The sequence below is a fragment of the Penicillium digitatum genome, chromosome 1 (genome assembly GCF_016767815.1).
Source record: "Penicillium digitatum chromosome 1, complete sequence".
Classification (NCBI taxonomy): Eukaryota; Fungi; Ascomycota; class Eurotiomycetes; order Eurotiales; family Aspergillaceae; genus Penicillium; species Penicillium digitatum.
This window is the reverse complement of record NC_089384.1, coordinates 4,610,524-4,633,557: the sequence shown is the minus strand read 5'-3', so window position 1 is coordinate 4,633,557 and position 23,034 is coordinate 4,610,524. Positions and strand designations below refer to the sequence as shown.

The window sequence follows — 23,034 nt, the reverse complement described above, 5'->3', positions numbered from 1 at the left end:
GACATACGACCAAAGAACTACAAACCAGTAGCGTCAGCAAGACAGAAATGGGAGAAAGCTATGAAAGCGAACCCTACCTGGAAAGCTCTTGTTGAAAAGGAGAGAACAGAAATGAGCCAGAGCAAGAAACCCACCGAACAAGCAAATGTTACGCTTGGAGGAGAAGCTTTTGGTTTTTTCACCACCCCGGCCATACCCACCAAAATCAGTGAGATACCAACCGAAAAAAGGTGGGTAGTCGACACCGGCGCACAGGTTCATGTGTGCAATGACCGAAGGTTATTTGTGACTTTCGAGGACGCCCAGAGCGTAGTGAAGGTAGGTGACACAGAAACAAGTGTCAAAGGAATCGGCACTATAGTCATCTATGGTGTTAGCCCGGTCACAAAGAACCCAGTGAGGATGGAGTTGTATAACACAAGATACTCTCCGAACTTCCACAGTAATCTGATATCCCATGGATTGATGATGAAAGCCAGCTTGCTCGTTAATTTCAGGAGCAACTGCATTGAAACCACTGAAGGGAGACAGGTATACCAAGTGTACCAGGACCAGAAGTTGACTTGGCTAACACAGCCAAAGGGTTTTCAATACCCTAAGTTGTCACCTGAAAACTTGATCCTCGCCACGAAGAAATCAGCTCAAGAACCAAGATCCGAAGGATCTATTCATACCTGGCATAGACGCCTTGGTCACGTTGGGACCGAGCGTATCGAAAAGCTTGCAGAGATGACTGAGGGCATCACCATTGAAAGCAACCCTGGCAAGAAGAAGCAGGTATGTGAAGCTTGTCAATTGGCAGATGCGCCAAAGCAGATCTCTCGCAGGAAGATAGGCCAAGCATATGGTGTGTTCGGAAGGGTACACTTCGACTTGGTACAAAACCAAACAGCACACAATGGTCATATTTGGTTAACGCACTTCTATCTTGATGGTATTAGATGCCACTTTGTGTTCACACACACAAAGAAGAACGAGTGTCAAATGGCCGTCAGAAAATTCATAGCACTAGTGAAAAACTGGTTAAAGATTGAAATCAGGGTCTTTCACTATGACAATGAAAGAAGTGCTGGCAACGAAGTGGAATCCATGATAGAGGCCGAAGGGTGTACCATTGAACACTCACCACCAGGCCTACCAGAGATGAATGGTCCCGCCGAAAGATCTGGGGGAGTGGTTGTACGAACTGCAAGAGCCCTCATCAATGACACCGATCTTCCCCGACACCTTTGGCCTGAAGCAGTGTACGCAGCAGCGTATATACTGAACAGAGTACCCACAAAAATGAACAACAAGTGGATGATTCCATGGAATGAATTGCTAAAGCATGCCGCACCAGATGGTGTTAAGGATCAAGTGATTAACCTCTCGAATGTGAGGTTATATGGCTGCTTGGTGTACTCGAGAATCCTAAAGCGAGTGCAGTCAGAAAAAATGGCGCCAAGAGCGGAGATAGGATATCTTGTCGGGTATGTCTCGAAAAATCTATACAAGATCTGGTTTCCACACAAAGGAAAAACCGGTATTGGAAAGGTTGAAATTGTCAGAGATGCTGTGTTTGACGAAACAAGACGGTATTCAAAATCGAGGCCACTACCTGACTCAGAAGACGCTATTAGTACCATGTCACAGGGACTAGGCGTGCAGCCAACCGTGCTTACCATGGAAGAAGCACAAGTTGAAATGAGCATCCAATCGAGGATGCCAAAGTCAATAGCAAGGATAGCTCTTCATGATGAAACCGAGCATACCAATCAAGGAGAAGACACAGAGGTGGTGGAGAGAGAAAGAACCCCAGTGCTAGCAAGTTCAAAAGCAGCATCCGATCTCCCATTGACCCCGCAGTCCACTATGAGACCAAGGGAGCAAACAAGAAGTGAGGATACACCAAGAGATGCCTCACCACATCTCTCACCACTACAACCATCACCGCCATCATCACCAATAGTTTCAACCTCTCCAATTTTGTCAACCCAAATCCCAGCATCAGTGCCAGATCCGATCTCTGTTCCACAATCAACCGGATCTGGGGGAGTGGAGACAGTCGATGAAGAAGAGGAGATCGAGAGACAACTCCAGAGAGAGATGATATACTCACCAACACCAGAGTTGTCATCTCAACAACGAGCACCGAGAGACATCTCAGCGAGCATTGAAACATCGAATATCGTCACTGGCACAAGAAGCAGGAAGCCGAGGATCGATCCAGACTATGCAACATACCTCTCACTTGCTCAAGAAGAGCCACCAAGCCTACTTTATGCATTCACAACAAGCATGAATCAAAGGTTTAAAACGAAACCACACAGAGAGGATCTTCCACCACCACCTGAGAACTGGATCCAAATGAAGAACCATCGATTTGCCAAGGAATTCATGGCAGCAGCAAGCTTCGAGGTACAGACATTGAAAAAAAAAGAGACATACACAGAAGTTCAGACACCGAACCGAAAAAACACACAGGTCCTACCCTTGAAGTGGGTGTTCACATATAAATTTGACGCCAATGGTGTGCTCGAGAAGTTCAAAGCACGAATCTGTGTTAGAGGTGACTTACAATGGTTGTCTACCGACGAAAAGAGAGCTGCCACACTAGCAGTTAAAACTGCGAGAGCTGTATTTGCACTGGTCGCTGCCTTCGACCTCGACATGAGACAGCGAGATGTGGTGACGGCATTCTTAAACTCGTCCCTACAAAGTGAAACCTACACCAAGTGCCCCCCAGGATTCGAACGGGAAGGGCACTGCTGGATGCTTCACCGAGCACTGTATGGTCTTCGGATGTCCCCAAGACTATGGCAACAGGAAGCAACACGGGTACTAGTCAACCTAAGGCTTACCCCAGTACCAGAAGACCCCTGCATTTTTACAACAAATGGCATCATTGTCTTCTTTTATGTTGACGACATCATCATTGTTAACCATCCCAACTTCGCCAAGCAAGCTACGAAGTTGGATCAAGATCTAAAGAAGGAATGGGAAATGCGAGAATTGGATGCCACCTGGTTTCTGAATATCCGCATTCTCAGAGACAGAGATCAGAAGAAGCTATGGCTCTGCCAAGATAGCTACATTGAGAGCATGACGAACAAGTACAACCTCGTCACCACAAGAAAGGTTGGCTCCCCACTAGGAGTTGAACCTCTTGTCCCATATGATGGAGTGGCTACACCGAGCCAGATACATGGATACCAAGCCAAAGTTGGATCTGCTCAGTATGCCACTACCATTTCAAGACCAGATGCCGCAAAAGCAACATCCAAAGTGGCAGAATTCCTGACGAATCCCGGCCCCAAGCATATGGATGCTATCGATCGGATCATCCAGTACCTCTATGAGACCAGGTATTGGGCTATTGAGTACGGTACTCGACCACGTGATGCTTATCCAACACAGTCCGAAAACAATCCTGGCCTATCCCTTGCTGCGAAGTCAATTGAATTCGCAAGTGATGCTTCTTTTGGTGACAACCGAGACCGGAAGAGCTCGGAAGGTTACCTTTGTAAGCTGTACGGGGGCCCCATTGACTGGAAAGCGTCTAAACAAAAGACTGTTACGACATCGACCACAGAAGCAGAACTTCTTGCCCTCGCAGAAGCAGGAAAAACCATCCAATGGTGGCGCCGAGTCCTCCATTCATTAGGATTCGAACCAGATCACCCACTCTCCATCATGTGCGACAACCAGCAAACCGTCGATCTATTGACAAAGGAGGGGGCAGCAATGCATACGAAGCTTCGACATGTGGACATTAACCGATGCTGGATGAAACAAGAAGTTAGTGAAGGCCGAGTCAATGTGGACTGGGTTCCCACTGCAGCTATGCCAGCAGATGGGCTCACCAAGGTGCTACCAAAGCAGAAGCAACACGTGTTTCGGGAGCTGCTTGGTATGCGTGAAATTCGCGACAGAATCATCCCAGAAAGTGATGGAAGAAGCAGTTCTTGAAGCTCTGAATAGCTTCAAAAACTGGGGGGTGTGTCGAGATGTGTGGTGCCACCCTGAGACATGAACAAATGCCTCAATGGCGTCATGCCGAGACAGATAAACTATATGTGATGTTTAGTCAGCATTGTCCGCACAGATTGCTTAAAAGGCGCGGACCTTGTCATTATTTAGAAGAAATTCAGAGTATTTTTTCATACCATTTCAAGTGTTCTACAATCTCTTTCACAAAACGCTATTCAAGCGCTGGATCATCCAAATGGGCCTCACGGTCTATAAAAACGCGCTGAATGGATAATTTACGGTTTGCATACTACAAATGGGGGGTTAATGAAGGTCAAAAACTGGTTTTTTACATGGAGAATTGGGGTTGTTTAAACTATGCTGTCGACTAATAGTGCTAGTCGTGGGGGGTGTTGGAAGGTCACGTGACCACCACTGTTTGCTCCCAGTACTTAGTCTCAGTCATAGCATGTAGATAGTTTCTCTCTCTCTCAACGCATCAAGAGATTTCCAGTTACATCTACATTCATCGTAGATCTCTAGTATCTCTAACACCTCCCATCGCTGGGACCGACTATGAGAAGTGCCTAACGAATGTCGCTTCAATTCTATTAGCCCAAGATCAGGCTCGCAATATCCTTAGTGTCACTGACACTACTTCTATACTCAGCAGAGCGAATTACAAGGCCAAATGTCTAGAGTAGTTAGGTTATTCATCAGTCCCAGTAACTTAACAAAAGCCACTAACCAGAGAAAAAATGACCATGAAGATGAACCAAATGAGTGGTTTCAGAAAAGGCATGAGCGCTCTGTCTTACGGTGTGAGAACAAAAGGCGTATCCAAATTCCTGGCTCGACATTCCATCTGAAGCTATTCTTATAGCTGATGAGATAAAATACCCGCTGTGATTGCGGGGATACGTACTACGATACCAGAGGGCTTTTCAAATCGTGGTCCTCAATATTCGACGAGATCTGCTATTCCGGTAGACATTCCCAAACAAGTTCAACTAATATTTTCAAATACTGAAATAGAAAAGAGAGATACAGCCCATCAGAAAGTAACACCCTTAATTAAGCAGTGGGATTTCCTCTTTGGTTTTAGTCAATGGCCAGATAGTGATAGGCTGTAGCAGGCTTTGAGGGCATCAACTCTCACGAGGACCATCCGCCGAGAAATAAGGGCTTGGATAAACATATATATCGAAAAGCCATGTCAAGGCAGTGCCCCGCCTTTGTATACTTCGGGCCTTATGAAAACCCGGAAAATGGCGATTTATTAAGTTTTCAGCGTACTTCAAGCAACATGAAGATAAATTTGTACTGAACTAGTAGATAACTCGAATGCGCCAGATAGGCAGAGTTTTGAGCACTAACCGGTTGGGGCTACATTTAAAGCCAAGTGTAGCTGATCATCCACTTGTGTGGATTATTTGACATTAAAGTAAAGGCCTCAATGGTTATCTTACCCCTACTTTTCAATGAATCAACCTGCGCGGAACATGTCGATAAGGGCGAAGGCTAAATGGCGAGTTGGTTAGTACAAGGTGTAATTTGAGGGGTAACGTCACCCGCTATGTTAGGCTTTATAGGATAGTGTTCATGGTTCGGGCATCAACAAATTACATAAATTTATTGAATGGCAGACACGGAGATCTGGAACAAATTGCAGTGGAACCCTAAAAGCCCGGCAGAAGTATTTATCGACCCCATACGATTCGAAAAATGCGGATACCACAATAGGCTTATTTAGTCTGCGTTATTTCCTAGCAAAGGCTGACTTTTCAACTACCACATTTTGTTCTGGAATGTCCAAACTCTTAGCATAAATCTATCATCCAGGAAATGCCAGAAAGAAATGTTGAATTCAGAACACCAGAATTTAATACCAAAAGCGTTGGTCAATCAAGGTCTGTTTGGCTAGTTTTGAAAGAGCATGGTTGCTGAGATCTTTTTATAGCCAATCACTGCGAATTTCGTCTAATACTGTCACAGAATCTTCCGATATTAATGCTCCAAGAGCTACAAGCTTTCTGCAATTGACTACGCTACACCTTTCAAGCCCAACAGCCCAAAGTTGGATCTCGCCACTTCAAGCAATTCCACCGGAGACAGACATAGACACTCCTATCGTCACTTGGTCAGGCACCCACAGCACTTCTAGTAAAAAGAACGATGGTATAACCGGATATCTCAAGGTTGACGATGAGCTAGGGAGCAGCGGACTAATAGTTCAAGAGCAACAGAGCTCTCGCACGTTGCCTTTCAGTTTAGCTGAAGCAGGCATCGTGAAAACAGCCAACGATGGCCCCAATTTATCACAATATGCAGTGTCATCAGTTGATTCCGATCATGATTTTACAGGAAGCACTGAATCTGTCATTTATGTTCCCTCGGGCCAAGCCACTTTACACCAGCCGCCTGAAATTACTTCGATGAAGTCTTCATCTTCAATAGAAGACTTCCAAAGCCTTTCTGGCCAAACTTCAATGGGTTCCTTCGATAAAGCTACATTTCCGGGAACTTTAGGTGCTGTGTCTCGGTCGAAACCAATGGAAATCGGTAGTTATGTGACAGAGAATCTGGAAACTTCTTCCCATTTGATTGAACATTCTCGTCATTATCGGCCTACACAAACAACGCGAAACGAGCTCAAATCCGACGACTTAGACATGAGCACGCCCAATCCGATCACCAAAAGCCAGCTCATGGATTCAACCACAGCGGTGCCGGCGACTACGACCGCCACGAAAAATCCAGTAGAAGAATTGACGATGGATGGTTCTCGCGCATCTCGGGCCTTGTCGAGCCATGGTGTGGGTTTAATTGTGGGGAGCATTTCCGGTGCTAGTTTGCTATTTGCAATCAGCTTTTATTTACACCGATTTTGCTTTCGGCGAATTGGTAGGTCCGGTAGAGGCACAGGATCAGTTACCCAACCGAAAGCAGACAATCCTGCTGCCACATGCCCAGACATGCAGGAAATTTTGGAAATTTCACGATTTTCTGCCTATTCATGATTCAATGAAAGCAAGGTGAGCCAAGAGTAGACATCCAGACTGTCATTGAACGGGAGGCAAGACACCCATTTTATCTCTGCAACCTCCCCAGGAAACTTCATCTCTTCCTAGATGAGCTTTCTACTGAAAGACCTTAGCACAAGTTCAATGAAAACTGAGCCTATATGATCAACACTAGATTCCACATTGGTGGTTTTGCTCTAGATGCGTAAATTTTATTGAGGCTTTTGGAAAGATATTAAATAGCCGCAATTAAACTTCGCGTTCGGAAACCAGGAGCGCATAGCAATGAGGAACAAAGAAACCTTTTGATTGAAGCCCGAGGAATTGACTCTGGGTATGCGTTCAAAATCTAGCAAACGCACTTGACCGATACATAACCGAGCAGTGCTTTCCGGAGGACTCTCAAAGCGACCTGCCACATGATTTATATCAAAAATAAATTTCTATATCAATCCGCATCGGAATAAATAAGAGACCTTGACTCCTTTCTCCCAATACACATCAACCGCCCCCTCAATACCTACTTTTATCTTGATGGCACCGGAAGTCAGCCGCGTAAAGCGGGAGCAATTGCCCAAGCGCCTGAAAAACCTGTTACGCCGTCATAATGACTTTTGGCGCCTGTATTCCATCAGGAGCTGGGTTGTCATGGAAATGCCAAATGGCCGGCTCTATACCTACTATTCCCACCCTGATATCTCGGTGCCAACTAGGCAGGACATAGTAAGATTTTGCTCTGTCTGTTCCCTGAGTGAAATTCTAACTTTGTCAGAAGAAAAGCCCTCAGCATACAGTCCACAAGTCACCGCAAGACTATGAGCAATGTACCTCAGCCAGCGATACCGTACCAAAGCTGCCAGCCATCACTATCTTAGGGCGTTGTAATAAGCTGTGGGGCTCTTTGTCGCAATATTTATCGCGACATTAAAAAATGAACATCCTATGAGGGAAAAAAAAGAGCTGGCGTCCCACTCACAGATGATCTATTTACAGTATTGTTCGAAATCAGTTACACCATTTTATTCTCTGTGGTTCTTTCTTTTGTCTTGGCCAGACCTACCTTGGCCTATATCTGGCCTAGCCCGGCCGTAAATGTCGAATTGGAAAAAGGTAATAAATATACATTAACCAAATTGGGCCTAGCGTCGATAAAAATAGAGGCTGTGAAGCAATCAAGGATGTCGAGCACCATGCATTGCACATGGTGGAGTTTACAAGAAAATACAACCCGGAAAATCAATGGACCGTCATGATAACGGTACCATACAAAAATATATGTATTGATTAATCAGCGATGTCCGCAGAGATTGGAAAAAGGGCGGATTTTACATTTTAGTTAGTTAGAGAATTTTACATATGTCATTTTGACCCATACATTGCCGTACCCGTCTATTTCTGTCGAAGGAGAACAAATTTGTGAAACTGATTTCGAGCGCGTCTGTAAGTTCAATTAAAGTCTCATACAATCAGGTGTTCAAGTCTGTTAGATACAAACAAGGGAAACCAGAATTGTAGCGTGAAATGTCGATGCAATCAGGGAGAATAGGTGCATCGGTGAATGCCCCGACACAGTATAAACCTTGGGGGAATGTTTGCTCAAAACTTGACAAGATCCACGGGAGTAAAACCACCCTCCGATGCCACCAACCAAACCCAGAAAGATATAAGATGCGGTCAGTCCAGTTACACTCGAAAAGATAGCGTTGTAGAGCGAGACGCTGCATAAAGCCAAGCCCAAAGCCTCCGATAACCAGCATTTGCTCTCTCTTTTCTCTTGGTTTGATTATCAATTAAGTGGCACAGATCACCCTACCCCGTGTGACACCAGGTCGATAGGATTGTTTTTCCCCATCATAAGTTTCTAAACACAAGACTGATAAAGATGTCCCCCATATGTGTAGGATAGTTCCAATGAGGTCCAGCAGGACGTAGAAAGAAGGGAGCTGCTTTGCCGAGTCAAGCATGTAGTGACAAGTCGTAGAAGTTCTAAAACAAAAGAGGTTGGCTAAGGGAGAAACCAAAGCTATAGTCGCATTGCTTGAACGGCACTGAGACATGCGGTAGGTAAAACAAAGCAGGAGTATACTTCCGCATAAATGATATTTAGGACCAACAGAGCCGCTAGTGTGAACGAGCTTATACTTTAATACGCTTCGGGGTTTCGAAAAGCATTTATGGCAACCCAGGAAGACTACAAGGCTTTTTCAAGTAGATGGAGAGGGTGGTATATAAATTGGCGGTAGAGCCTGGGTGAAGAAACCCTTTTCTTAGTATAGAGATGATCTGTCGAAGACTACAGTCATGTTCGAAATTAGCTTAAATTCCACACTCTCTCGTTCTTTTTTAAGAGCCCCACTCAGAGTAAACTAGTTCGGATTAGGAAAGCCTTCCGCTCAAATTATATATAACAACATGAATTTGCTGCGCCAGGTCAATTTTGGTAACGTTGAATGCGATAAGCGAGTTGCACTCCTGTATGGGTTTTAGAGCTAGTGAGCATTTTTCTAGCAGCGCCCAACATCGTCTTCCATTTTGAAAACATACCGACACTCCCAACACCCTAATCACATGATACGAGAAAAGAGTACAGGCTGTGTATCAACCGTAAAAATATTCGGATCTTCATGGATCACTGACTCGTTGACTCTTATGTAACATCTCTGCTCAAGTCGCTACTTTTTGAGTTAGGCAAATTGTAGAGATTCTACAGTAGAATTGCATCATACAGTAGAATTCGAAATCAGTTTTAACTCCACACTCTTGAGACTTGATTCGCGAACCCTAACCTGAAACACGCTAGCCCATATTTGGAATAGTGGTCGATCCATGATTTCCAAGAATAGACACTGTATTTTACATAACGCAGGTGGGATTCTGCCTCGTGTATCTTACTCAAAGATGCCATACAATGTAATTCTCTACCATACATACCGTCCACGCCAAGTAGGAGCGAGCCATCTTTGCCCGTTTATCTCTCTTAAATTTCATAATTAACCTTACAAAATGGCTCTAAGACTCTCACCATCCAAGCTGCATCTCATCCGCAATATGATAGAAAGTCAGCCACTTAGCACATCTAAAATAACCGACGAAGCAGAATGCAGCTAGGCTACGATTATCAATATCCGCACAAACTTGCGGCAATTTGGCAGTTTGCACGCGCCCTAACTCGAATAGGGCGGAAACGGAGTGTGAAAACACTGATGATCAAAGCCCTCTGCGATCGACTTTCTAAAAAGCCCGGTTTGTACCTAAATAAGATAGCTGTTTTCCTCTAGGATGAATTCCGCACCTTAGTAAAAAAATGTCTAGTATTGGAAGAGCCCTTTCCTGCCAGTTTCATATTATTGATTGAAGGGGGCGAAGCCTTACTCCTCGAAAGTGTTACTCTACGCAAGGTAATGTTTTTCACTTTATAAAAAAGAGTTGATTGAAAACGGCTGTTTACCCAAGCTGGATTTCGATCAGACAATGATCTAGGATTGATATTATTGGACAACCTTTTGGATCCGCTTGGATATACATAACATTGCCCCAAAAAGTTGAGCCTGAGTCTCAACGTAATTCCCCCTTTGGGGGAAATTTGGGAACACGGAGGGGCCAGCAGATACCGCGAGGATCCGCCGGCCATTGGCCAGAAAGTGCTATAGCGCGCCCGAAGAGGTTAGTACTAGGTACCGTACGGTAACGGCAGTGTACTGCCACCAGTGACAGGGCGGTCAAAGGTTGACCGCTTTCCTAATAGCGTAGAATGCGCTAAAAAGCTCGGCGAGCCTGGGAAGCCTGGTAATTTACCTGAATAGGTAATTCTTGGCACTCAGTGCTAGTGTGACTACGTCACATGTGATAACAGGTGAGATGCTCTCTAGACCTAAGGCTATGTGTCTATAAATGCAGAGCATACCCCGGGGGGTTGAATTATAAGTTCCTATCGTGGATACACAGTCCCTGGGAACCAGTGGTAAGACTCCCGTGTTATTCTCAATATTCGAAGAATTGTTGAACAAAATGGTTGCATTTGTTAAATTTCGTTTGGATCGAAACGGTAAACGTCTTTTAACGGAGTTTGGCGCGATGTCGCAGCGACTGACAGAAAGAGCCAGTTCAACTGCCCCGACCCGGAGACTTAACTAGTGTCACCAGAGGATCGAAGAAGCGGAAGCGTGCGACTCTTGAAGCTGAGTACGACGAAGACCCTGAATCTTTTCAGTTACGTGATCCTGATCTTGCTGTTAGGATCGAAGCCAAACGCCTACGGCAAGAGTTCGTCGAGCACGATGAATATGATTTGCGGAAGATGGATCGCCCTTGGCAGATCCAATTATGCAAAGAGCTTGAAGAAGCCCCTGATGATCGTACGATCCACTGGGTGTACGGGCCCGAGGGTAATGAGGGCAAATCTACATTTGTCAAGTGTCTTATGAAGAAAGGCTGGGTTATGGTCAATGCCGGTGCGGCAGCTGATATGAAAGATCAGTATACTCAGCAAGGAATGACCAAGAATATGGTCGTTGATATTCCTCGCTATGTGCAAGGAGTGGAGTATTCTGGTGTCTACTCGCTTGTGGAAGAAGTTAAGAATCGGTTGATCGCGTCTACGAAGTACCGACCGGAACAGGTCGTTGATGTTAGCAGAGTACATGTTGTTGTGATGTCCAACAAGAAGCCGGATATGGAGATGCTCAGCAAGGATAGAATATGTTTACATGATTTGTCACCTCAGAGTGTTGAGGTTGATTGTGGTGATAGGCCACACAGTTGTTAGATATATATATTTGCACCCGGGTTGGTTGCATCCGGGATTTACTGAACCACTTGTCTAACAAACCAATAACCTCAAAATCAAGCACTTGGATGAAACAACCAGCTGTTGGAGCGGACTGTGAGTTGTTTTCCCAAGTTGCAGGCTCTTCGGGCTGGGAGAGGAAATCGTCATGATATGGGCTCTGTGTCATCTCTACAGTACGATTGCAGTACTGGGAGGGTCCATAGCTTCCCTAAGTACCGAGTTTCCTTCGGACTTGGTAACAAATGAGAATCGCAGTGGTTTACAGAAGCCAAAGCTTGAGGGAAACAAGTTGCGTACCAGGTTAAGTTCTCTATGGCATCACTGCAGCCTTCTTTTGGATGCAAAAGAGTGTGGGCGAAGGCTGCGCGTGACAAAGATATGAGAATGAAAGATCTTGCCAGATTGATAGGATCCTCTTTTTGTTTGATCTGTTTGCACGATGGATTCCATCGGTTTATACAAGAAATTACGGTACTTTAATAATGACTCATTGTGGTTACCAGTGAATACAATACAGCCCTACATGGATTGATAGGGGAAGAGCCAAAATTAGATTAGTGTGTCTCCACTTAGGGTCCGGGAATGAAATCGGAAGAGTTTAGAGTTAAAACTGATTTCGAATTCCACTGTAACGGTAAAACAAAGCGTAGAAATGTGATGGTTCAGCTGCTTACTAAGCTTGTTACTTAAATACTCGAGCTCCTTTTGATTTCTTGAGATTAGTTCCAACTCTACAGACCTTCAAGAACGGACCAATTCGACAATCTCTTTTGCTACCAATGGACCGCTTAAACTGGAAGAGTAATATTGGCCAAGAGCCCTCCATTCCTCAAATTGACTGGGACGCGCTCAAACAATACGCTATCAGCATCAAATGTGCACAATCTCAAGACACAGCACATCCCCCGAAATGCGAGATTCCTCCAATATACAGCATGGGTGGGGTGCACATAGTTCGTCTCCTTGTTTTTGATGATGATACCAAATGGGTTGCACGTATACAGCTGCACCAGGAAACGCGGTACTCAAAGAGCCTTTTGCTTTCTGAGAAGGATACACTCAGTATCATCCAAGAACAGACGGATATCCCCGTTCCAAGAGTGATTGGGTATGACGAATGTCAAGAACGCATTGGACGTGCCTTTATGATCATGGATTTCATTCCAGGAAGCACAGCAATGAACGCTTTTGGCGGGCCGCAAATCCATGGAGGAGAAATACCATTACGCCATAAGGCCAAGTTTCATAGTGATATTGCCATTATTCAGGTACAATCCAACCGTGGGACTTTACAGTGACATATCTGACTGAGTTACAGGTGGCCATGACCTCAATACGGTTCCCGAAGATTGGCATGATCACACGCCGCGCAAACGGGTCTTACGACATTGACCCAATCCCCGGCTTAGGGGGTCCGTTCGAAACCGCACAAGACTATTTCATGGCATGGGCAGACAATGCCAAATTTCCTATGGGAGAGACGACAATACGTTCTCAGTTGCCGTCGCATATGGCGGATGAAATTATGCTCTCGATCCAACAGTTTCCTTCTCGACTGAAAGATGCAGCCAGGACACTTCAACTAAGCAAGGGGCCTTTCCCACTTCATCACCCCGACTTTTATCACAGTAATGTTATCATCGACGATGCATACAATATTCTCTCAATCATTGACTGGGAAGGTGCTTTGACGGTTCCATGGGAGGCAGTGGAATTCCCGGCCTTTTTGTACACCGTGCCCCCGCCAATTGACCTGCCATCGAAATATGACAGCGATGGATACCCTATCGATCCGGTGATACAAAATCGGTGGGAGGAACGGCAAGACTACATACAGAGTGTGAAAAAAGCTGAAAGACAAAGGCGTCTCGGTTACGAGTTGTCTACGGTCCTGGCTTCCCCCAAGATCCAGAACCTTGCCACCTCCATTCGTCTTTATTCTGAAGATGGCAAAGTAGGATACTATTGCAGGCTTTTAGACACATGTTGATAGATCCAAACCAGACATGACACCTTACTACACTCATTGCAAGAAAATGACTTACAGTATTTGTTACTTATTGAAACAATGAGGTTAATCACACATGCCCGTAATCAATTGCCTCCTCGCTAGGATGATAGTTAGATTTGAACGCAGTGTGTATCAGTCAGCCGTTGGAAATAACAACCATAAACACTTGGGGAAGAGTAGAAGGCTCCATATGAACACGTCTGATTTCTGCGGAGCTTACTGTATGTATCACTAAATTCCTCACATGGCCGAAGTTGTTCGGAGGGTCGTTCCTAGGGTACATCTAATATCATTTTTCTTGTGGATTGATTTGAGACCAAAAAGCAGATTCCCGGTTTCGATATCAAAATATTATCAGTGCCATTCTTTGCTTGACATCTCATTGAATCAAAGTGTTTTTTGCCCCTGGGTGTGCCAGGATGAGCTTACAATCCTACATGCTTCATCATACAGCATAAAGCAAAGGTGACCTATCGGCGCATCACTGGGAAGGGTCCTTGCTCGATGTAATGGCACGGACGTTTGGGTTGATATTCTCATTCAAATCCGGTACGGCCATACCGTTGGGTAGTCACTCCGTCGATCACTATTTCGGCAACACGGGAGGGAGCCGACGCGATATGTATAGCACCAATCAATATAGGTAGGGGAGGGTGTGGACTTATCGTATATACCTAGCGGTAGACCTTTCTCTTCCCTCGTGTGAGTCATAGCAGTGTAGGAATGATAGTAGCGGCGGAAATCAGATGACATTCGCGCTAGCACGCCGGTAGGATACCACGATCGGGATTTTAGAAGCGTGGTGTCCATATCTAGACAGGTCCAGGCCCTCGTATTCAATGCAAGAGCCAGACAAGTTGGAGCTATATGTCATGTTTAAGAACTTGCAGCGGCGGAAGACCTCTATCAACGTATAGAGTCCGCCATAATAAGAATATCGCACGGAGTTATGCCCTGCTATCCTGACTCCAAGGAAATATACGTAATAGGAAATGCTTACTTCAGGACACACTATTCTCATTTACTCGTTTCTGTGCATTTAATTTTACTTCGTATTTGGTGCCATCTTCCGTGCCAATCACCGTTCATTTTTAGCTTGAAGCAGAGTTGAGTCGTCTTTATCCCCGAGAATACAGTAATTTGAATCTCTAAGCGCATGGTTCCTACTCCTCCAGCAGCTTGAGGGCAGGGTGCGAGGTAACCAAATTTCTGAACTCTGGTCAGACTGGCATTATGTACTAACCATTAGAGCTAGAAGCGCTAATATCATATACCTATCCGTCTGCGTGTTGGGTAAATTGTTTTCGAATTCTACCGTAAAAAAAAAGCTCTAAAAAGATACGGAGAGCAGAGGTAAGGTCAGCGACGTAAAGATGGTGAGACAGGTGAGAAAGTGTACCTTTAACAACAACGATTGGAATTTTCGCACAGACGGTAAACGGTAGACAGTTAGCAATCAGCAATAAATGGTGAACGGCAAACGGTCAAGAGCAAACGGTCAAGAACAAACGGTCAAGAACAAACGGTCAAGAACAGAGTAAGGAGTCTTAACCGGCGGATTGTTCAACAACACTCAACAAGCGAGTCTTCTAGCTACTGTGTCGAGTTAAGTGTTTTTTGACGCCCGGGCAAAGCGAGCCTGGTGGTTCCGGCGAGCGGCATTGGTGAACCAATTGGTGGTCGGGGACAGCTCCAGCCTCCGATATTTTGGCGCACGATAAAATGGTCAAGTCGTTGCACGAGAGATATGTGACCATCCGAACCTTGCTGGGCTAACATATCGTTAAATTGTTCACACGGCCAGTTTTTCTCAGAGGGAAGTTCGTGAGGGGTGTTTGATATATAATTTAATCGGCGGATGACGAGTGGGGATGTCAATTGGATCCCCACCGGAGATCACTCCACGCATATTTTACTCAGGGTAATAATTGACCGGGCCATGGGATCAAAACAAAAAGCATCCTGTTAAACACTGCTATGTTGACTAAAATTGTGTTTGTCCATCATCACCAATCAGGAAGTGAATATATCCTGTCTTGTGGTAGCCCTCACAATTGCACAGACATCATGACCATGCAATCGTTGTTGTTATTGCTCCAGCTTACCCGTGGGAAAAAAATAACTGTTTAGGGGATCTTACTGCTCATGTTCTAGACAGACCATGCGAGTTGTTCGACGACCTTGGTCAGATGGTTAAATGTGCTCGGGCTCCTCGATGGCGACTGAGGTGGCGGAGTCATCTTCTTCTTCGCCCTTAGGGCTAGGGCTGCGGTTCATGGTGTCGACGACCATGTTAGCATCGACTTCGCCTCGTTCGAAGCGCTCCTCCATCTTGCGGACCTGGAGGATTTCGTAGATGATCTCGACATGGGATGTGTGCTTCAAGCTCTGCTTAGTGTCGCCAGCAACATCCTTGAGTTTATCAGCAGTAATACCGTAAGTACCGAGCTTGCGGGTAATTTGAAGCAAGAGTTCAATGCGGTATATTGAATTAAGTGAGCAAGTAGATCAAGAATTAAGGATATAGGCAAATCATACACTCTTTTCTCAAGTGGTCAGGCTCCTTATGCATAACACCGGGAGGCCACCCCTGAGGCTTGGTCTTCTCTGGGTCACCCCTAGTACCGGGGGCTGATCCTGGTGCGGCTTACCACCGTTGTAAGGGTGTCGAACCTGCTATGTGTCCGTTGTCTCTATATATTGGTATTAGCGTATATTGAGAATTTTGACAAACTGTGAACTGGGGCATGGTAGCCAATACGTTCATCCAGAATCTCGAGGAAATTCTGGCAAACTTCTGGGGTGAACACAGTGGAGTTTTGCTCTTGGATAGAAGATGATTTATCAACCTCAAGCTTGCCACCATGGTCAAGGTAAATCATGGCAAAATGAGCATAGGGAGGACGGAATAATTAGCGAGAGTTGGTCATCGCTGGCTAAACTGGATGTCAGTAAGAATGATCCCAGACTTCTCCAGGGAGGGAAATATACAGCAACATCGCCCCATCTTGGGGGTCCTTCGTTAGGAGAGGTGGATCCCTTCATGGCTCCGCTTGTTGATTTATTGTAGACTCTTGTGGCGGGTATAGATACGTATAGTACTGGGACGCAGTCGTATCGAGAAGGATGCTGTTGCACATCCAGGAGAGAGATAGTTCTCTTTGGGGATAGTGCTGCTTGAGAGAGGGGTTGCGATTCTTGCGAAGAAGCTGCTACTAACCCTGTGGAGTTGTAGTCAGGCAGCTACTTCTAGGCATCTTCGGCAGCACCAGTTTATCCCTGGGAGAGAGTGTTCATGAACACCCAAACGGCGAAAAGACGATTACGGGAACCGGTAGGACAAATGTTGACATTCCGACAACTGGGATTCAAACAAAACTTGTATACAGAGCCAGAAGAAGATTGGCCGGATATACTCACAAGGTTCTAGTTAAGAATTTGCGGGTGTTCTCAATGGGGATGGGTAGCGAGATAACTGTAGTGCAGTAACTGTTCTTAACCGGGATGCAAGGACAAAAGGGAGCCACCACTTTTTGTGTTCCTAAGTAAATGAAAGATGACACTTGGAGTTGGCGCAGATGAGGATGAAATATTTTGAAAGAGGTTAGTGGCATCTTAGACCAGGTGAGCAGTTATTTTCAGTCTATATCGTAACCACTTCAACAGATGGCCACGCACTACCCCAGTTACACTTAGGTTGATTAACGACCAGAAAAAGTCCTCACATAACCCATTCAACATCTATTCCCTAATAGCCCCACTCCTACCAACTTCAATTCGAAGTTATAGCGGTAGAGACTTGATCAAAACAAGCTCGCTTGCTAGCATAGGCAACATGTCGAGGAATTCCTTCGCTATTACAACGAGTCTGTGTGTCATAGGAGGATTGCAGATCAGCTTAGTCTGCAATATATATAAGGGAAAACCTCCGGTGCTCTACCTCGCTTTTCATCTCATATATATATATATATGTGCAGCAGAGAAAGAAGGTGAGATATGATATAGCTTGCCCAATGACTGGGGCATTTGCTGATCTTATTAGAGAAACATGCTTGGCTTCGTCTCGTGGCAATGTGTTTGCTGTGCTAGCAAAGACGCTCAGTGCGTGAGAGTTAGAGCAATGAAGCATCAACCTGCATCACAGTTCGCGACAATTTTGATGTTCCTACTTCCTTCGAAGCGACATATCTGCATTCACACTATATGCAAAGAATGTGTTCAGGCGCGACAATTTGTGTTTCCGGACGAACAAATGAGCATTATTGGGAAGGCCAGAGTCCAGTCGAAATTGTTCACGCCAATTCCTTGGAGAAAACAAAGCTGGCATCTTTGGCTACCAAGCACGGAATGCCAAGAGATCAATCAACTGATAATGGATAGCGGAGAAGTCCGTCTTAGTATCTACATGGATACATTCTTACTGTGAAATATTTGTCATCACCTGCCTATTTGTTCATGGAGCTGCTTATGCTCTGCTCTGTGCGCGGCGGTTCCTGGTGATTCAGATGATATCATTATATTAAATGTACTGGCGATCAATCCCATCGTAACGCTACGTCGTGGCTGTAGCAAGTATGACTAGGCGCAGTATTCAGGAAACCATTAGAATCATGTTCCGTCTTCTTCGAAGGCCAAAACAGTCGACTATAGATAGGTCTCAAACAGACCTGCCGGAGAAAAACCAGACACACAGCTTCCACCATTACTTATATACAAATAGATATTTTGATACGCTCAAGGTGAACAAGCAATATCCATCCAGGTGGTGTGTAGGAAGGGTTAAACGCTGAGGATCATACGGTGCAGCATTGACAGCTGCCATACGATATACAAACTTGCGGAGGTATGAGACATAGCGCGTAGGGTTGGTCTCAGAGGGTGTGGCAGTTGAATTATATAACTCTTCGAATCATTAGCCCTCCTTGGTCATCGCCTAGGCTGCCGCTTATCTTCTTATCTGGTAGTCAGAGGCGCTCGAAATCAGTTTTATTGGATTTTATATTACCGTACTGGGATATTGCCAATAATAGGTACGTGTCTTCAGATAATTAACCAGAACAGATAAAGGACACTGCAATTAGAGTTTGACAAAATAACAAAGAGTATGACCGCTATATATTCTTGAACGAGAAGTCTAGTAAAGAGGGGCGTGTCTATACAGCAATCTTTCGTTTGCACTATTTAAGTCGATCGTCAGCCGGCGGCATTCTGAAACAGCCAGTTCCTCCAACGCATGGATTAGATGGCGAGTTTCTGTGCGGGAGCCTCTAGGTGGGTAAATTAGAGGCGACGGCAACCAGGACCTCCAAGGTTCTTCGCATAGGACTCGTGGCGGAGGTGCCCCCCAGCGGGAGGCCTCAGACACAGGTTCTTTGCATGGAGTGATGTTTCTGTGACAGGTGGTTTGTCTGCACCTCAGTTTCACGCGGAACTGCCTGAAGTATGTCCTGGATTTTTCCTTCCAAGACATCCACCGGTGCTGGTGAAGCCGAGAGAGAATTCTTCTTTTCGATGCAGACCAGGCAAGCTTGCCGGTCTTAGAGACCTTAGTTCTAGACATGTTAGTGACAGACAATCCTCCGAATGAGGATGACAGCGGAAGGTGAGTTGATGCAAGAATCGGTACAGTGAAAATTGGGAAAGGAATTCGGTAGGAACCTCCACAGCGGGCTTGTTTAAATGTGGTCTTCTGTTCAACGGTGTTGTGGGCTTACCCGCCAACACCCTTGTCAATGGTTCTCCACCAGATGCAACCTGACGCAGGCCAGGTACAGGGCTTCTGTGCAGATTTTGTGGGAGAACAGTGAGTGCAGATGAGAAAATGAGCTGTAGCGTATTGTAAGCAGGCAATTTCATAGGTTGTTCAAGTCGGCGGAAGAGGCATGCAGTTTTGTGCGGTGGTTTGTGAATATACTTCGCCGGTTTGAAAAGCGGTTGATATCGGTGGTTAATTGCCGCATTCTGGATAAATATCAAGCCCGGTCAAATTTCGATTATAATTCGGTCATGGGCACAACCCTCTTCCGGGAAGGCTACGGCTATTCGTGATTATCTGTGTGTAAAGTGAAGTCGTTCCTGAAGAAAAAATAACATAAAAAATACGTTTTAGTACTAACATCAACGATGAAATTTCTATGATAAACGATAAACCAACGTAATGAACAACGGTATATGAATAATATCTAGCGAAACAGATGCAAAACAGAAGAGAATATGAAAAACAAATGATAAAACAGAATGATAAAATTGCATTTAGTGAATCTGACACCCTTGGGAAATCCATAGACCCAATTCATCACCATTTCGCCTCAAAATACCCCTTTTCTTTTCTGATGTACACCTGTATACTTGGAGAGGTAGAGGGTCCCTTGTTAGTGGAATTGGATTAAATCACTCATACCAGATCACTTTAGTGATATTGGGAGATACTGAGCTCCAGCAATCATTGCTAGACTTGTTTAGGTATTGGTTCTTTTCTATTTTTGACCTTTGAAGGAGATAACTCTTTCACTTCTGACCACCTATCATTCCTCGTTTCACAAACCTTCCCAAATCCCCTGCTTGTCCTCAAGACAGTAGCAGTGGGTATTCAGAGAATTCAGGCGCATGGCAGTTCGCAGCGATATATAAACCGAATGTTTCGATAGCTTTCATCGGGTTCACCAGAGCCAAATGACAGTGGGAGCCGGCCCACGTCACAGTACGGAAATCATAGCCTTGAATCTTCTAATAATTGAGCACCTTGAACGTCAACATAGAGCAAATGTGCAGTAACAATTCATAGTCGCCGCTTCTTGTGTATCAAGGCTGGCTCCAAGAATTTGATATGACGTTTAACCCGTGGGGAACAGTAGCAATTCCTTTTCGGGGGCCAGGAAGCAACCAAATGGTCTGCACGACCAAAGTGGGAATTGGCTTGTTGATCATCGAGGAGCTCTTGCACCGACTTTGGAAAGCCGCCAATCCTTTGGAAGAACGAAGAACCGGCAATCCCAATTGATGTCATTTCATGAAGTCCATTGATTGAAAATCCCACCTTTTTGCGGTAGTATCCACATACGCGGCAACCATCATCATCATCAACGTCTCCAAGGCGTTGGCCACGAGCCGTTTCAAACATTGCGCCTGGGAATTCCACCCTGACCAGTTTCACCAGGTCCCTGGAATATGATCGGGAGCACAGAACTGAGCCTTTACAGAAAAAGGCTCCTTGGCTTTTGATTGGCAACTCATCGAGTTCAAAGAAGAAAAAAGCGGTCGCCAAGATAGTTCTCACTAGTTCAGTCGGAACAGTAAAATGCATCTTGGACATCTCTTCTAATTTTCTCACATCGTCCAACCGAGGAAGTGGTTCAGGCAACTCGTGATTCAGCCGAAAGATGTTTGATCTTTCCACATCTGGCACAAAATTGAGTGCCTCATGGAATCCTTGCTCGCCATCCATACATGGAGAGGACATCGTCGCTCGGATCATGCGAGGGATAGCACTGTCTTGCAATATACCACTAGCACCCTCAATTGGCTTAGCGACAGAAGAAAATGAGCCCGTTCCCACTGACAAGAGTAGATCATGGGTTTTCGCAGAGGGCCAGATGACTACTGACTCCTTGAGCGCAATTGCCAGAGGATTGTTGGCTCGGACTCCGCCATCCTGTAGCGCACCAAAGCCTGGGAGGGATTTTGATCGGAAAAAGCTGCATGTAATTAGTCACCGTCTTCAAAGCTACTGGGACACTTACAAAGGAGCTGCGACGCTGCAATGAGCTCTATTGGTATTGTTCATCAGCAAAGTTCTTCGTTAGTTCCAAATCAAATTGATAACAGTTCAACTCAACTCACACTTTCCAGACATGAGGATTCTCATCCGCCATCTTAGGGATAAGGAACTCATATGCTGCATTCACTTCTCGCTGGCCCATTCCACGATAATTTGCCAAGACACAAGCTTTTCCATCAGAAGTACGACTCGTGATAATGGCGACTCGGCAACCAGTGGAGCTTGTCGTCGTGACATCGAACATTCGGCGTTGGGGGTCGACCACTCTTTGCAAGGCATCCTCTAGTCTTTCCGAGTCGTACTGACAATCAGCTAAAAAGCACGCCAGGCTTTTCATCCATGTAGCGCACCGGGATATCGAGGATTTTGGTGCATGTTTAGGAGGCGATCCGAAAATCATCCGAGCAAAAGCCGGAAATTTGGCGCAACTCTCCTCTGCAGATAGGCCATTCAATATCATATCTACCGCCAAAAGCGCCCCTTTTTTTACGGATCAGAGTCTTTCAATCACAGGTGCATTCTTCATTGTCACGGATGCTCTTACCAACACTTGTCCAGGCAAATAAATCGGCGATGTGTGCTATCGATATTCCGCCAATCCGCCTTTCTAGTGCTCGCAGAAGCCCTAATTGAACGATACCACGAACCCCTCCCCCATCTAGGCTTAACACGATTGGCCCCTTGGTTGGTGGAAGTTGACGAATCGTGAGATTCACTGCCTTATCACAGATAGGGCATTTCGGTAGGTTGATATGGTACTCCGTACGGGGACTTTTAGTTCCATATATGACAACGCAGTTATCACAGATTGCATGCCTGCAAGGCAGCATATGCTCTGGTGGTCCACACATGCAAGCAAAGCAAGTTGTTGTTGAATGCAAACCCCCCCATCGGCGGTGGAACTGAACTAGCGATTCGTGACGAATGTCTGCTGAGACCTTGGACCTCAATTGAACAAAGCCCCCGATGAAGCGGTGCAAAACTTTATTGCAAACTATTTCAGCGTCTCCCCTTTCCCAGGCTTTCCGACAATGTGCCCGATAAAGGGCGTTGAAAACCATATTCGGCTCGAAAGCTAAGATGATTTAAATCATTAGTGACAAACCATACAAAGATTTTAAGGGGTGACAGAGTAAGCTGTAGGCAGAGATAGCTTACGATGCATCTCAGGCGGATAAGCATCCAGAAGGAGAGCCGAGGCGATGAAGTTGTAAAGCTCATCCTCAGGGCAAGCAGAACTTGCAAATTGAGTTTTTAGCTCTACAAAACAACCGACCATTGCTGGTTTCCTTTTATAACCCTCTCGTGCCACCAGAAGACAGTCAAGGTTGGCTGGGTTTGAACTTCCCATCCGAAGTTGAAGACCTCGGCCCCAGAGTGCGTTGAGATGCACGGCTGAGAATGAGAGGCATTTCTCTTTCTGTAATGATCGAATCTCTTGGATTTGCTCAAGAACTAGGCTTCTCAATGGGTCGAATGCAATGAA

The 23,034-nt window shown here is 45.4% G+C and overlaps 5 protein-coding genes across 5 annotated transcripts; 3 read left to right on the top strand and 2 right to left on the bottom strand.

Annotated features, from left to right (window-relative positions):
• Nucleotides 1-7,505: 7,505 nt before the first annotated feature.
• Nucleotides 7,506-7,899, top strand: Pdw03_3930 (Transcription factor, MADS-box; the record flags this gene model as incomplete). Its single annotated transcript, XM_066100632.1, has 2 exons — nucleotides 7,506-7,694; nucleotides 7,744-7,899. The coding sequence occupies 2 exons, from the start codon at nucleotides 7,506-7,508 to the stop codon at nucleotides 7,897-7,899; spliced, it is 345 nt and encodes a 114-aa protein (XP_065956032.1).
• Nucleotides 7,900-10,979: 3,080 nt separating this feature from the next.
• Nucleotides 10,980-11,736, top strand: Pdw03_3929 (Para-Rep C2; the record flags this gene model as incomplete). The annotated part of the gene is made up of 3 exons (XM_066100631.1): nucleotides 10,980-11,016; nucleotides 11,075-11,153; nucleotides 11,208-11,736. 3 exons carry the CDS (start codon nucleotides 10,980-10,982, stop codon nucleotides 11,734-11,736), a joined length of 645 nt encoding a protein of 214 aa, XP_065956031.1.
• An 803-nt stretch (nucleotides 11,737-12,539) lies between these two features.
• On the top strand, nucleotides 12,540-13,750 carry Pdw03_3928 (Protein kinase-like domain; the record flags this gene model as incomplete). The annotated part of the gene is made up of 2 exons (XM_014676195.1): nucleotides 12,540-13,028; nucleotides 13,079-13,750. 2 exons carry the CDS (start codon nucleotides 12,540-12,542, stop codon nucleotides 13,748-13,750), a joined length of 1,161 nt encoding a protein of 386 aa, XP_014531681.1.
• A 2,214-nt stretch (nucleotides 13,751-15,964) lies between these two features.
• Pdw03_3927 (uncharacterized protein) lies at nucleotides 15,965-16,653 on the bottom strand (the record flags this gene model as incomplete). Its single annotated transcript, XM_066100630.1, has 3 exons — nucleotides 15,965-16,183; nucleotides 16,423-16,464; nucleotides 16,513-16,653. The coding sequence occupies 3 exons, from the start codon at nucleotides 16,651-16,653 to the stop codon at nucleotides 15,965-15,967; spliced, it is 402 nt and encodes a 133-aa protein (XP_065956030.1).
• A 3,896-nt stretch (nucleotides 16,654-20,549) lies between these two features.
• Nucleotides 20,550-21,792, bottom strand: Pdw03_3926 (Zinc finger, RING-type; the record flags this gene model as incomplete). Its single annotated transcript, XM_066100629.1, has 3 exons — nucleotides 20,550-21,465; nucleotides 21,511-21,537; nucleotides 21,611-21,792. The coding sequence occupies 3 exons, from the start codon at nucleotides 21,790-21,792 to the stop codon at nucleotides 20,550-20,552; spliced, it is 1,125 nt and encodes a 374-aa protein (XP_065956029.1).
• Between the last annotated feature and the right edge of the window lie 1,242 nt (nucleotides 21,793-23,034).